Genomic DNA, 15,874 nt, shown 5'->3' with positions numbered 1-15,874 from the left:
TCATTCAGGGCCTGAAGAACCTTTTTGACTTTGTTAAACACTGAAATTGGGTCTCCATAAATTCAGAAACTGCCCACCCTTGGATCTCTGCTTACACAGTGAATAATTAGCATTTGCTTGTTTTCATTTTAAACCCATTGAATTCTTCCTGGAATTATCTAGGAGGACAGATCAGGCACTTAATGATGCACTTTTTGATGCCATCTTTTACAAGATTGGCATGTTAAACAGATGCAGTATTCAGTAAATCTTACTCGGTTTGATGTCTGCTATTTAGTTTGGAGATTGTATTCCAATTTACCTTCTTTACTGATTTTTTCTAAGGCCCCACACATTATTGAACCCCCTAGTTCCATTTATCCAAAAGCATTTCATACAATTTCACTGGAAAGTGATTTAGTGACATTCTGTTAACTTGATCTCATCATCTGCCCTCCCTTTATAATGCTTAGGGTGTCCCAGGAGCATCAGGTTCACCTGGAAGAGATGGAGCTCAAGGTCAAAGGGTAAGGTAAAATGAACATGTTTTGCATTTGTTTTATGAATTTCCATTCTGTAATGGATACGTTTCCCAGCGTGGTTGGTGTCACTTGTATTCTATCATTTCTGGATACCCGTATCTCTGTGTCAGTCCACAGAGAAGACAGAGATAGGGTGGAGAATCCTACCTTCGTCGAGGTCAGGGTTGAGAAATACTAGACGAGGAATGAGGAGCCGTGCACTCTGTGTTTAATGCATTTGATAGGAGTAGATTCCACTAGTGTCCAGCACTGACAATTAGACCATGTGCTTATACGTTTAAAATTAGGTGGTGGTTAAATAGTACATAATTAGCATGCAATCCAATGCAATGATCTCAATTTGCTTTCTAGCCAATTAATGAATAACAGAGACAATGACAAAGGAATTTAATATTGAATGCAAAATGATACCTGTAGAAACTGCTGACATAAGGGAAAGGTGAAGAATAATATCAAAATCTAGTCAACTTTATTCTGCTTCTGGTAGAACAAATGAAGATACTTACAGTCTGTCTAGGAACTGGTAAAATTCTTCATATTCATGTGTGTAGTTAAACCTGTAAGACCTCCTCTCTGCCTCCTTGGAGAGACATTTGTTTCATTATTAGACAGGCTCTGGAAAGTTTCTGTTAACACTATACTGTTGACAGCAGAAGGCCATTATTAAACATGACTTTTCAGTTTTACTTGAATGAGATTTACATATTCATGATCATTTTTTGGATATGTTAATGTAATTTGAACTTCAGAGAAATTTGGGCCTTCTTTGGATTTCTGGAATTAACCTGAGACCCTGTTATAAAAAAAATATTCCATATAGTGAAACGTGTATTTGGGCTCACTGTGGTGAATTTCAACGTTGGCATGCCTTTATGTGTAGAAGCAATTCCACTGAAGTTACTGTAGAGTTTGGGCAACACACAGATAGTCATTTTATTAAGAGAAAGATTTACACAACATTTTCATCAGATGAATAACCTTCTAATCAGATGAATCTAATCTTCTAATCTTCAATTAAGTTGTGGTGAAATATGAAGGTAAATATATTCCTTTTCCTACTTTATAATACCGTGATCCCTTCTTCAGTATGGTGGCTCATTTTTACATGTTTTTAATGTCATCTTTTTGTCTGTATTGGCATTTTTTTCCCCTAAATTCACCAAGCTTGGTGTCACCTGTTGATCTCCAGGTTAATAAAGATCTGGAACCTGATGGACATTTAGATTTTTGCCACCATGCTGTCTGATCTTGGTCATAACCAGGTTGAGGTGACTTGGTGCTAGATGCTGTCCTAGTGGTACGTGCCTCCTCTTTCTGTATTCCTCATCGCGAGGGACACTGAGCATCCTGCAGTTCGGAGAGAAGCGAAGCCTATGGTTTTACTTTATTCTGTAGCTAACTTTATATTTAGCAGTGGAGGCCCTCAGCTGTGTCTTGATGTCAGCCAGCAGGTCAGAACTGATCTAGTTCTCCCACATGGAAGTCAGCAGATTGTTGCAGAGAGATGGCATTTCTGGGAAAAGCTGGAGGGAAGCCTAGTGCAGCAAAGGCTTTTGGTACAGCCTGGAAAAGGTCATGCAGTGCTTACTCTGTAGAAGAGCCCAGTGTTGTCTATAATAAGGCAGGGCAATTACATAAATTGCCAGTTTTTATGGATATGGTAATCATGCTTGGTTCATGTGTTCACTTTCTGCTGGTGTTAATCAAAGAAGCTGGATAAATAGCCTAGATCTCATAAAATTAGGTCTGCTCGCTTGTTATTGCCTCTGTGTGACCCTTGTGCAATGCTGTCCAGCAGCAATTATTTCTATGGCAACAAATAATGATGTTATACTAATTTTATGGTGGTGTAACTCATTTGATTCCTGTGAAGTTATGACAATGTAAAATTGCTTTTAATGGGTGAAGATTCAAACCAATGATTTCACTGCAGTCTCTTTGAAGGCTAAGCACTAGCAAAAGGCATAGTTCTAAAGGGCATAGCTGCAGCAAGAGTAAAGGGAACTGGAAAATTCCTGAAAAGTAAATTGCCTTTTTGTATAATATTCCCTTTGTTGGGCTTCCTCCTGTTAGTCCAGATGCCAAACTGTTTTGCAGCTATTATACTGCTAGAACTGAGATTTTCTATGTTATTCTTAGCTTGGCCATTATTTCCTCATTTGTATTTATTGTTTATTGAAATATTTTAATAATTAAAACTAAGGGTAATTAGTGGTACCTCTGTAAAGTACTTAAACAGGTGGCTAAATCACACTGATTTTAATGGGAGGTAAGCAAGAGACTGATATTTATTGGGAGATCTCTGAGAGCTTTGCTGAACTGGAGATAATGTGATATTAGACTCAAGCACTTCTGGAAAGGAGATTTTTTTCCTTCCAGTTGCTGGTAGTTGGAATCACTTCACTTTTACAGTTCTTTTTCCTTCCTTTTTGTTTTGATTTCTTGCATTTTTTTTTTATTGTTGAAACCACTTCAGAAATGTTTTTTTTTTCCCTCTTAATGTTGTAATTCAACAATTAGTTTATAAAGGGTCTTCTTGTATTTTTGAAGTTCTGCTTTTTAGTCTCTGGTTTATTTGCTTTTCATGGTTTTTAGTACCTCATTAAGAACGAGAGCATATCCCCTGTCAGTTGTGTGAATTCATACAAAGATCATTTTCATAATGAAATACCCTCACTGTGAAAAAAAAGAAGTGGGATCTAATAAAAATACCGTGTGAAGGTTGAATCAGAGTAAAAAAAAAAGGTGTTGCCTGATAATAAAGCAAACTTTCTGAAGATCTATGATAACACTTTTAAACCTGTCTGGTAAGTGTTTTGAATCTACATTTCAGACTGCACACCAGGAGCAGTCCCCTCCCTTCTCATCGTCTTCCAGTTATAAGAGAGTGTCATAAAGGTTTTATAAAGATTTTATAAAATAGAAAATGGTTCTTTTTATCTTATGGCTGGGGCTGTGGTTGTTTGGTGCCCTCTTTTACTGTCCCACATTTGTAGCTGGCAACAGAGTGGTTTTACTAAAAAGAACAGATTATGTTTCTCCGCCAACTCTCCCGAGCACATTACGTTGAAAGATGAGCTTGAAATGCACATGCGAGAGAATCCAAAGTGACATCGAGCTTCTGGTGAGTTTGTGGACAGCAATTATTCTTGTGCTTTTGGTTCAGCTCTTTGAGCCAAGAGTATGAAGTTTGGAAGCAGACTGAGACCGCCCCTTGTTTAGATGTGTAGGTAGAAAGGGGAAAAGTCTTCCCTTTCCCATATCTCCACAGCTACTGTCCAAGGTCAGGACACAATTGCAATCCCTGTTCTTTCTTAGGAAGTGCAGGCTACCTGAGAGGACAGATCTACCCTGTTGCACCAAGAGAAGCCTGTCATCCTGAGCGACAAGCATGCCTGCTTGATGACACAACGTAGGGAGGGATCTCCATCGTTCTGACTCCTAACTTCGCACCTCCTGTGCCTGTGACGTTGTCACTGCTCGTTGTTGCCTGGCGCTTTCCTCAGGGGTGTCTTCTCCTGGCCAAGCTTCTTTCTGGCAAAGAGGCATGGTTCTTCCCTAGCAGGTTAAAAACTTCTGGAGGAAGCTCTGCTGGATATGCTTCCCTGTATGTCTGCTTGGGGTGGGACCACAGACATAAACTGGCAAGTGATTGACTTCTTTTGCTCAGCCGCTGCAGCTAGATTGGAGTCCAGAAGGAGTGACCAAAGCTACCTTATCCTGCTTGAAGACACTGGTCTGCAGTAAGATACTTCTAGCTGATGATTCAGTTTCTTAAACATTTCTTCAGCTTCTGATGGCTCCTGTTCAGAGCAGAAAGGCAAAGAGACCATCTGTGAGACACAAAGCCTGCAGCTAGACTAGTAAATCAGATATTGCAGTTTAAGTGCATGCCCTTGTAGTGGGATTTATAGAGTCATGGAAATAAGGTTGGAAGAAACCTTCACAGGTCATCTACTCCAACAGTGTTCAGGAAAGGTCTGATCAGATCAGGTTGCTCAGCTCCATCATAAGTTGAGTCTTGAACACCTTCAAGTGTAAAGATCCCATGTCTCTGGAAACTGTGACAGTACTTACTTGATGTCCTCCATTGTAACATTTTTTTCCTAGCATGTAATGATAAATTCCCCTGTTTCCACTTGTGTCCATTCCCTCTTGTCCTGTCGCTGTGAACCTCTGAGAAGAGTCTGGTTACATCTCTTTTTCCTCTGGTCAGGTAGTTTAGACATCAATAAGCTTGCCAAGCAGAGGAAACCCACTTCTATAAGATAGCTCATGTTGGTGCAAAATCTTTTGCAAGCTAGATCTCAGATTAATTCACTGAGTTGGTGTTTTATAATATTTCTCTGATGGTCACAGTGGTTTATCTTGAGAGGAGGATTTTTTTTTTCTTAATTTTTCACCAGGAAAAAAAAAAAAAAGATGATGCAGTCAGGGGTGCCAAGCTGCAGTGTGCTTTTTTAAAGGCTGTACATGGAAGTCTCTCAAGCCTGGGCTCAGTAGCTTCAGTTAAGGTTTTGCTGGTGTCTAGTCCTACTTGAAAAATCACTTCTCCACAAGTACCCCAAATAAATTCCAGGTGACCAAAAGCTGAAGAGTTTATAGTGAAGTCAGCTGCAGTCTTCATTGACTTGAGATTTTACAGGGTTTTAGGTGGTGCCCACATTCTGTGATGCCATTTGTATTCTGGCAAGTGAAATCCCTTATAAAAAATTCTGCCATAGCTACACTGTTTCTCCATAACTGTTTTTCATGCCATTAGCAAAATATGTCCTAATTTAAGTTAACCTTCAAAAATAATATACATCTTCATTCTTAACCTGCCTGCACCTGAGGTCACACATCAAAATCTGTCCCATCCTGTTGTTGAGTGAGCAGCTCCATGGTGGAGATTCAGTGGCTCTGTACAGCCATTCCTATCCCGGACGTGGGAGCATCAGTGAGAAAGTGCTGTCTTGCTGTGTAATTCCTCAGTCATTCTGGAGATGGTTAAGCATTGGAGACTTCAATAAATGGGAGAATGAATAACATCTTTAAGGCTGCAGTGCTCTGAATACAACTTTGTGAATTCTCACAGTGCTCTGTTTTCTTCTACATTACACAGACCAATAATAATGGAGAAAGAGCCAGAAGAAATACATTCCCGATCTTCCTGCCAATTCTCTGGTACCTAATAATCTCCTCTGCTTACTACTCACAAATTCAGAATGAGTATCACATTCATTCTGGACATCAGGTGGTCTGAATAACATCATCTTCAAACCCTGTTGGAAGCACAAACAACTACCTTTGGTCTTTTATCTGCCTGAGAGAATAGGTATTGCCATGCTCTGTCTTGAACTGAACCTCTCTTTGACTTCATTTATAATTAGCAATTTTCACATCTAACATAAACAGTAGGAGGCGAGTTTTGTGACCAAGAGATATGGATGCAGTGCCCAGAGAAATGGATCCTAGGAGAATAGACAGGACATGATGCTTGAGCAGTCAAGAGTAAAAATGAGGCTCTGAAGAAAGAAACAATGAAGCATATTCAAGGAAAACGTAGTAGCTCTGATCACTGTTAGTTCTACTCTTCAACTCAGCTGGGAGAAGGGAGGGACGTACAGCATTATTTTTCCTTAGGGGTTTGTGTGAATCCACACTAGATTCTAGAAGTCAGTGGAAAGCTCTCCATTTCCTTCCTCTTCATTTTCATCCTGCTTTAGGATTGATCAAAAATAAATGCCGATTTTAAATCTTTGCTTCAAAGTGTAAACCACAAATAGGAAGGTGTCAGTCTTCCTGAAGGTCTTACTGCATGTCTTCAAGGCCAGGCTGGACGGGGCTTTGAGCAACCTGGTCTAGTGGAAGGTGTCCCTGCCCATGGCAGGGGGGTTGGAACTAGATGGTCTTTAAGGTCCTGTCCAACCCAAACCATTCTGTGATTCTATGATTCTGTGTTGCAAAACCAAGTCCAGTTTGCGTTATCTTTTAGGGACTTCCATGTCGTTATAAAACTGTGAAGAGCTATCCTTGATTTTTTCAGAACATTGTTCGCAACTAAATGTTTCCTCCAGAATATCAGGAACCCTATTTTATGGGTTTTTTTTTAATGCATTTCAAAGTTCATTGTACCATTCTCTGTTTCCTCTAGAAACACCACTTTTGAAGACTGTACACACTTTCCTTTGCCAGTTTACGTAATTGAGCTAGTCTTGTAAACTTTTCTCTGTAAATGTCTTAAAACTGCCGTGATGGAGACACTACTAGTGTCTTTATTTCAGTGCCACTTAGCTCTTACATTTGCTTTAGGTCTTCCTCTCACAGGGGAGCTGCTTTGCTCCTTGAAGCTTCAGGAACCATCCGGCTACACTGTGAAATAGGAAAAGTGTTTCCTTATCAAAACTAAGGATGCACAGATGACAATGTGAGTTGACTGTGTGGCTTATCTTCTCATCGAAACACCCTTCTGGTGGAATCTGGAAAAAATCCTTTCCAGGTACATGGCAGATAATACTCCCCAACCATTTTTTTTATGCCATATGTTAGCAGGTTTGAATCATAGGTTACACATTATGTAAAGCCTAAAACTAGTAGTTCATGGTATATTCATTACTAAAACCATGTCAGAAATAGTTTCAGAAAGAAAGTACAAAATGAAAAAGTTGTGGGTTTTTTCTGAAGCTCTATGAGATGCTGAGGCCTAGAATAGTCTATACTGTGTGTGTCAGCACAGACACTTTCAAACCCTCTCTTTCCTTCTACTCTCACCTCCATATTCTGGTCTTGTACCAGAGACAAGGTCGTATTTCTCCTTTTTAGGCTGTGTAGTAATTAAAGAATTGACTTATCACCAGGCTGGTCAGAAACCTCTGCTCTATATATAGCATGTGGATACAAAATGTGCATGTTGGTTAATTTGCAAGAATACTTTATTAATAGTGTATTTCCTTCTACATCTGGTCAGTCTTTTTTTTTTCTACGATTTGCTTGCTTTCCAAGTTATCTTTAGTTTTTGGCTCTCATTTCTGGAAGCTGTGAAGCACGTTCATAATGTGAACCACATGAGCATTCCTGATGCTTCCTGAATCAGGACCTCGGTGATAGCTAGTACATATGTACAGCATTGCTGGGCAGAGAGGTAGACTCTCAGTTGCCATCTTTCAGCACTTGATTAGTGGGACTGTGAATAGTTGCAACTGGTGAGGACAGATGTGGAAGTGTGACCCATCTTGTAGTACAGAAGGTTGACAGTGAACCCTCTCATTTACTGCACTACAGCAGCGTTACAAGTGCAGTTCACTCAGAGGTAAAAATTGCCAGTGCAAAGAGTTTTGTGTTGCTGCTTCTTCAAAAGTATTTTGAGTCTAGTTGTGGTTTTTGGTTTTGTTTTTGTTGGTTTTTTTTTAATATTAGTGACACTATAGCTCCTTTTCAAAAGTAAACGCTCCCCAGGACAAATAAGGGAATTTTATTCTAAGAAAACACTACCACAGGTTATTAATTTAAGAAAAAACAAAGAACAAAAAGAAAAAAAAAGTCTTCTAGATGAAATGGAACAGATTCATGAAGTATATATAAAGAGCTGGTAAAAATGAATGTATCTTTCTTTTATAGGGCCTTCCTGGCAAAGATGGACCCACAGGCCCGCAAGGACCTCCTGGCCCTATGGTGAGTATTGCCCATGCAATTTATTACTGTAAAAGTCAGCAGGATCTGGGGGGATTGTAGGTCACTCTGTTATCTAGGCTTCAGTGGATAGACCAAGGCCAAGGGTTCTCCTTGGAAGTTAAAATTCTCATGATGCACAGAGCTGGCAGAGAGCTGCTTGCCCAGTGTAATTTCTTTCCACTCTCGTTTAGCTCAAGAAAAAACATCTCCCATGGGAAGGGGAGACAGTTGTTCCAACAACACATTGATAGCTTGTTCTTAGTCAAGTAACTGCGCCATATAGAAGGAATTAGTGCTCCTAACATTTGAAACAAGACTTTCTTTTTGTAAGAAATTCCAATTAGGATTGTTAGTTGAAGTGAACCACCAGTTTTGCTTGGTCTAAAGGCTGGAGGTGAGTGCAGGTATTCAAATGCTCTCATTGAGTAATCGAGGCAGACAGCAGAGGCCACATTCAGCCTTCAAAGCAAGACATATGTTGCTTCCAGAATCAGTCTCACCCTTCTAGCTAGAGCAGGTAGGTAAAGTTAATGCCTTCTTGGTAGATGAAAGACATTAGGTGAAACTGCTGATTGTATTGAGTGTTCTTAAGCAATCCTGTTCTTTTTACAAAGTGTTCTGAGTCATCCCTCCTGAATACAGTAGTAACATCACAGGTTTAATCTCGTGGTTCAGCAAGCTGTGCCTCTTCCAGAAAGCAAGCAACACAATACCATTTTTCTCAAGGTTTTTGTCAGAGCTTTGCTTTTGGTGCTCTTTTTCTTGCAACATGTACTTCTTAGTCCTCTCTTCCGGCATCTCCAGTCTCTGACTGGCAGAACTCTCTGTGTATTGTCTGCTTTGTGTACTTCTTCCACCACACTGTTATTTTTCTCATCAGGATTCATGGATGTTGATTGTCACCACCACTATTTTCTTTCTCTTCGTCCAATGTAGGGCATACCTGGTGCTCCGGGTGTTCCAGGTGTTACTGGAAGCCAGGGGCCACAGGGTGATGTTGGAGCTCCAGTGAGTAAAATTAATTAATATTTCCATATTTGCTGTTGTGCATTAGCTGGTTTTTGATCCTGGCTTCACTGTTGTACAGAACTCCTCAATATTTAGAGCCTGTGATCTGTTTGCAGTTAGTGGCTAAGGAAAACATCATATGGCTCTCTCTTTGTTTATTCTTCATAATTAAATTTATTTGTTGATCTTACATGCAGTGTTTGGAATATAGGGATTAAAGAGTCAAAACACAAGATGAAAACACACAAGTTAAAAACATAACAGCATGTGAATCTATAGTCTGTGTGTAATTGCTTTCTCCTTTTTTTCCTTTGTACTTCAAGCAACTCTCAGAAAATTAAAATATACCATTTATTCATCTTAATATTTCCAAAACATGATTCCAGTTTTCAAACTGTGAAAATATTGCATGTATAAAAAACTGGCTTTCGTGGTTACTCTGGGTTTACATCAAGGCAACTGACTAATAATCGTGGATTTTTCTGTAATGCTATAAATGTGACCATCAGTTTCATTGAGTGGAAAATTACACCCTCTGTACCGAAAGCAAGTTATTGGATACCCCTAATGCTAAGTTTGTCTTTTAGATATTAATTCATTATTAAAAAAAACAGTTTAACCAAAAGAAAGGAATACAACTATAAAATGCCTGTGTCAATTATGTAAAAGAGAAAATTTACAGTGGATCTCTTTTTCTCTCTAACAGTTTAGATAACACATTTTAACACTTGACTGCGTAGTTAATTATAAAGCCTGCTCGCTCAATTTGTTTCCAGTGAAAGTTCTATTTAATTTTTAAAGGCATCAGAATGTGACAGTGTGTACTTATGACTCGGTTTGTAGGTATTTCCCCCTCTCCCCCCAAAATTCAGTTTGCTTTGGAGATTTAGTCCAGTGCAAGCATTTTGATTTGGTTAAGTGGAAATGAAATGACTGATAATATATAAGCAAAGATAATACCCTAATGCCCATTTCCGCGTAGTTTCTAGTGTAATCATGAAATCTACTAAGGAGATTTGATGAGCTATGGAACTTATTACTATCAACATATAACATGCTGCCTATACAGTTCCTGCTCAAATACGTGTTCCAGATATTGAATTAAAATTCCTAGAGTACTGAGGTTGCTGTGAGTCGTGTAAGACCTCTGCTGTGAGTGTTTAGACTCTAGTAGTTCTGAAAAAACAGCTAGGTACGTGAAAAATTACTGGGTTTCAATAATTCTCTTTCCCAAATTCATAGAAGAGGCCTAGACATAATCTTGCAGTCTTTGTTGGACTTTCTTTTTACCCAGAATAGAGTAAGCTGTGCTTTAACCATCCATCAGTCAGCTGTTTACCTCTTCAGGCAGACCTTTCCTCACTTCAGAGTTCCTGAGGGATGTCTACCCTACCCCAAAAATCTCCACTTGTGAGGTTGCAAATGCTGCAGACAAATTGTTCCTAGTGGATGCAGAGCTTTGGTGCAGCAAATGCTACAAATCTCCGACCGATATTCTGTCTCATATCAGCCTTCTCTTCTTCAGTCGTAATTAGACCCATTTCAGGGATGTGAAATGCCATGTGGCCTGCCCTTGCTGCCACTTTAAACAAGAGAATTCGGTATGTGACAAACCCCTGAGGAAGTCGTCGTCTCCATGTCATTGCCAAAGGTGAACATTCTGATGAACACTGAAGTGAAAAAAGGGTATTTGTTATTGTCACATCCTGAAACCTTGTTCCTTGATTCATTTTTCTCCTTTTACTGTGATGTTACAAGAGAGACAATATTTAGGGGTTTAAAAATTTTGAGCTAGAACAAAATGAGAATTAATTTTGTATTGAATCTTTCCATAGGGTCCTCCTGGAGCTAAGGGTGAGAGGGGTGAGCGGGTAAGTCTATATTCATGTTTGCCACCATTTTTTTTCCTCTCTGGCCTTCTGTCTCATAAAAACCCTTTTTCCAGCAATTAATGTTTCTCTCTGTTTACAGGCAGAATAGTTTTCTCTGTGCAATCAGGCAAATTTTCCGTCTTTTCTAGACGTTGACTTATATCTAGCTACATTAATGATTTGAAGGTGAGAAGTATTTGGCATTAAGCATGTCCCCAAATCTCTCATTAGGGTTATCTTCTCAGACCTCTGTTTGCTGGCTAAAGACAGTAATGGGAACCAGGGAAATCCCAAAACTGCTTTGGCTTTTTTCTCATCTCTGATGATATAATCTCCCAGGGATAATAAATGTCCTTCATTGCTCTAAGAGTTTTCAAGACAGAAATGATGCAAAAAACGGTGTTATGAAGCTGCTGCTGCTGTTGTTACACAGGGTGATCTCCAGTCCCAAGCCATGGTGCGTGCTGTTGCTCGGCAAGTGTGTGAACAACTCATCCAGGGTGAGCACATTGACAGTTCGTATGCTTCTGTCTCTAGAATGGATCTTTTCCTGCCACAATTGCTTACAAATATGATGCTTTTCAGAGCATCCAAAGGGACCTATTAATTTTAGGCTACAGTCAGGATTTATGTTCCAACTCGATTTTTGTTCAAATGTATTTATGTCCCATTAGAGCTGATTAGCATCAAGCAGCTAAAAAATATCCTGAATTGTCTCCAATCTATTATAGTACACAGAAGCTTCTGCTGTGACAATTTTACATTTTTATAGGCATAAAATAAAAGAAAAAAACAAACATCAAAGCAAGGAAATAAAATTCTACACAACAGCCTTTTTCTGTGTACTGCCTAAACCACCACTTATCCACTAACAAGAGCAAAACTTCATATTGTCAGAGCATGACAGACCACAGGCTTGAGGACCTGCCAGTGCTCTGTTCAAACTTAGCTGAACCAAATTCTCCACTGCAACTGGAAAATGAGGATATTTTTTCCTGACAGGTCATATGGCAAGATATAATTCGATTCTGAACCAGATTCCAAGCCAGTCTGTCTCAACGCGAACCATCGCAGGACCTCCTGGTGAGCCAGGTCGGCCAGGGGCTCCAGGGCCACAGGGTGAACAAGGATCACCGGGCATGCAAGGCTTTCCAGGAAGCCCTGGTCAACCAGGAAGACCAGGAGAAAGAGGTAGGCTTCGTACTTCACATGTAAAAAGGTGTACTTCCCGCTCCTGATACATTCTGGTGGCTTTTATCTCCTGTCTAAACGCGAGAACAGCAGTTTTCCCACTAGAGGATTGGTGAACTCAACACAGACCTTAGTGAAAGCTCTGCAGACTCTCAGTCAGGAAGATGCAGGCTTTGCGGAGTGTGATCTGGCAGGAGCAGACAGAGGTTTAATGCCTGAACTGCTGAAGAGGGGTGACACCTAATGGGGCACATCCCATCACATCATGCTCTCATCTTAGTAGGCCTCTGGAGTGAGCTGGAGCTCTGAATGTGTAAGCAAAGTAGTTTTTGGAGACCTCAGCTGCAAAACTGATAGGTGATTGAGCTTTTCTGCTAAACTTGAAATGTGTCAGTCTGAATATTTCTAAGTTATTGTTGTCTGAAAGGAGCAAGGTTGAGAAGAAGAGGGAAAAATTCCTAGTTTATGAGGAGTTGAGAGGGTAATGGAGAGGAAATAGTGAGGTGAGAGAGGTAATACAATTAACTTCATTTACAAGAATTCTCTTCTGTATTCTTGTGTGTAGGCTAGATCCCTTTCTCCTTTCCTCCACCAGCATTCTTGAGTAACAAAACAAGTTCCTTGTTTTGATTTGCTCTCTCTCTGTGCAACCCTGGCAATCTTTGGTGGACTGGAGTAGCGCTACCCTCCCAGAGGTAGCACTGGGTAGATCTGTGATTGTGAAAGTGCTTTGAAACCATCACATGAGCAAGTGACCAAAAACCCAAGAGACAAATGTGATATAGTCAAACTCAATGAATTGGTGTTGCTGCTAGAAATCTGCTGACTGGGATTTTATAAACTAATTGCTGTGAAGGCTGTTTAGTTCAGGAGCTTAATAGTTCCACTTCGCAGTAGCCATGATGACCAGAGTTAAAGCATTGTTCTCAAAAGAAAGTCTTTGAGTGAACCTGTAGTCTAGGGGTCCTTTCTTCCCCTCAAGACTGTAATTCTAATTACCCCCTTGAAAAAAGATGCAAAGTTTAGGGTACCGGCCTCTCAGTCATGCTGCTGCCTGCTCCAACTGAGCAAAGACAGGCACTGTCCTGAAAGAAGGAGGAATGAGGGAGTGGGAGGCAAGTAGGGAAGAAAATTGGAGGAGACGGCAAGCAAGAAACTGACTTAAAAATGGTGACTGGGAGAGACTGAATGCAGGTTCAGGGTCGTTGCTTCCATACTAATGCTAGCATATTTTGAATGGCTTCTCAGGCAGGGACGGTTTAAGCACACAGGATATTTTGCTGGGGCTTTGGGAATGGAGGAATCAAAATGCCAGGCTATGAAGGAAAATGAAGGGTATTTAGCATGTAATTTCTGTTGTATTTGCTGTCCCCAGGCCCAGCGCCTCATGCTGCACTACTATGAAAACCCAGAGTGCTCAGATACAGTCATTTAAATGAAACGTGATGTGGGTTAACCCGCTGCTGATAATACTAATATCTGGGAAGCAGAACTGGCAATTGAGTACAGAAAGGGTAAAAAGGCATTAAAAAAGACTATTACTCTTTACCTTTCTATAAAGATAACTGATGTTAGAAAGGACTGATTTTGGTGGGTAGAACTTGTGGGGAGCTTCGTACTCGGTAAGAGAGCAAGCTCTTATCCAGCATACTTCAAGAACTATAATCAGTCAGTCAGCCAGAGCTCTCTGGAGATTTTCATAGAATGTGATGCCAAATGTTGGGAGTGTTTCACAGTGTTTATAGCTTAAAATAATCTCATTTTAAGATTCAAGAATCTATGTGTAAACTTAAAGACAGAATAATTAGCTAGTTTATTTGGAGTCAAAATGGGTTTTAGGACATTCACATAACTGGAGCCTTGCACAGAATCAGGAAGGAAGAGGAAGGAGCTCATTCAGAAAGTAGGTAAAAATATAGAATAATTTATCAGTCAGTGAGGATTTAATTTCTTCAGAAGGAACTGAAATTTTATGCTGATGTGTACTTTGTGTGGTAGCAGTTCATTTAGCAGAAAGATACCTGTTGAGTTGGGCAGACCCTTGGGATCTTTCAGAATTCATTTCTAAGGAATGGCTCTAAGCTAACCCCAAAATGAAGCAGTGAAAAGTAAAAATTAGATTTACCAGCTTCTCTTGCTTGTGGAGATTGGAAGTTTCTTGTGCATTCCCAAGTCTCACTTGATTCCTAACTAGATATCATACAGTGAATTAGCAGGCTAAAACTGCTCTGCTTCTGGACAGAAGAGGTTTTAGTTCCCAGTGGCTACAGCGAGAAGGATAAATGGGCTCCGACCCCATCCCTGGCTCTGTTCTGAAGCTTTGTTTGTATTCAACTTGGTCAGCGAGTCACAATGCATCGTTCCGTCCTGAAGATTTCCAGCCAGCCACTTGGAAGTCTTTATGAATAATGTGGGGTTTTTTGCTGATGTCATCAGAATTTTGGTTGTATATCAAGTCTGTTTAATGTTCAAAATCAGTGCCGGATTAGCAACTCTGAAAAGTCAGCCTCCACCTGTAAGCACAGAAAAAACACTGCAACAGCAGTGTTCGTAGATAATGGACACTAAAAGGAAAAAAAAGACCTGTTGTTTATCTAGTAGGGTAATTTCCCCTCAGAGTTCGAACTTTTGGGGTTGCTGCAAGAACCTGTTACTGCCTCTGAGCTGCCTGGCAAGGTGCTGGTAGGGTGGGCAGAGAACAGGTGGGGAGAGACGAGATGTTTCCTCCTACTCTCCTGCCCACCACCCATTCAATCCCACCCTGCAGGAAGGGGGGACTTCTGAAAGCAGCCTGTGGAACTGGTTAGAAACCACACACCAGAGAGAGCTTTACTGGAAAACGTCAGCAGGGAGTGAGCTTGGCGTCAGTGAACTTCTCTGCTCACTTGCCTGGCCGATAGCTTCTTTCCCTTGTTTACCTTGTCAGCCTGCCAAGCGTTAACCAGATGTTTTTGGAACAGTGCTTGGACTGAGACAGTGTCCTGGAGTTTTGCTAGAAACCTCCACTTGAACTTCCAGGTCCAGGCTGTCCCATTCCTGGATGTATTCTCTCACTAGTGACACACTGAGCTGGTCCATGGAGCAAGACTACCTCAGTGAGAAAGGGTAAGTCATTCTTTTGACAGATCCAGTTCTCGGTCTCTGCTGCCAGCTGAGATCTACTTTTTCCAGAGTAGACATAAGTGAATGGATTAGGATCACGCTAAGATGTTTGCTACTTAGTTTTCCTAGTTGATTATTTTCTTAGCTGTAGACTGTGGAGCCTTATCTGGTGTAATTTTCTGACGATGTGAAAAGAAACACCTCTGGCAATCTCGGTATTTGTTAGCAATATTAACATTTCATTGGAGCTCCAACAGGCCATTTGAACTGGGCTGGTGATTTCATGTCTTAATGAGGCCACGTGGTGCTATCAGTCCCCTACAGTACATAATCCCAGAAAAATTACTACAATTTTGCTCTCTTACATATTTGCCTAAATGTAGGAGTTTGGAAAAAAACAAACCCAAACACTGATTATTCACAGCACTGATCTCTGTTTTTATTGTAACTAGTTCACAGCACTGGTGCCTATTTTTATTTCAGCTAGTTTGACCATCTCTTGTTTTGATTTAATGTTTATGAACTAGA

At 40.4% G+C, this 15,874-nt stretch overlaps 1 protein-coding gene across 1 annotated transcript in view; it reads left to right on the top strand.

Annotated features, from left to right (window-relative positions):
• Positions 1–12,244, top strand: part of LOC104505394 (collagen alpha-1(XIV) chain) — a gene marked incomplete at both ends in the record, with an annotated part of 35,312 nt that extends 23,068 nt beyond the window's left edge. Inside the window, 6 exons of the mRNA XM_010157076.1 lie at positions 453–506; positions 8,121–8,174; positions 9,111–9,182; positions 11,018–11,053; positions 11,487–11,553; positions 12,056–12,244. Of these exons, the coding sequence (XP_010155378.1) occupies positions 453–506; positions 8,121–8,174; positions 9,111–9,182; positions 11,018–11,053; positions 11,487–11,553; positions 12,056–12,244 (472 nt within the window). The remainder of the gene's footprint in view (positions 1–452; positions 507–8,120; positions 8,175–9,110; positions 9,183–11,017; positions 11,054–11,486; positions 11,554–12,055) is intronic.
• Between the last annotated feature and the right edge of the window lie 3,630 nt (positions 12,245–15,874).

This window comes from Eurypyga helias, unplaced genomic scaffold, assembly GCF_000690775.1.
Source record: "Eurypyga helias isolate BGI_N326 unplaced genomic scaffold, ASM69077v1 scaffold14588, whole genome shotgun sequence".
NCBI lineage: Eukaryota > Metazoa > Chordata > Aves > Eurypygiformes > Eurypygidae > Eurypyga > Eurypyga helias.
The sequence above is the reverse complement of the archived record's forward strand: the minus strand, read 5'-3'. Positions and strand labels throughout refer to the sequence as shown.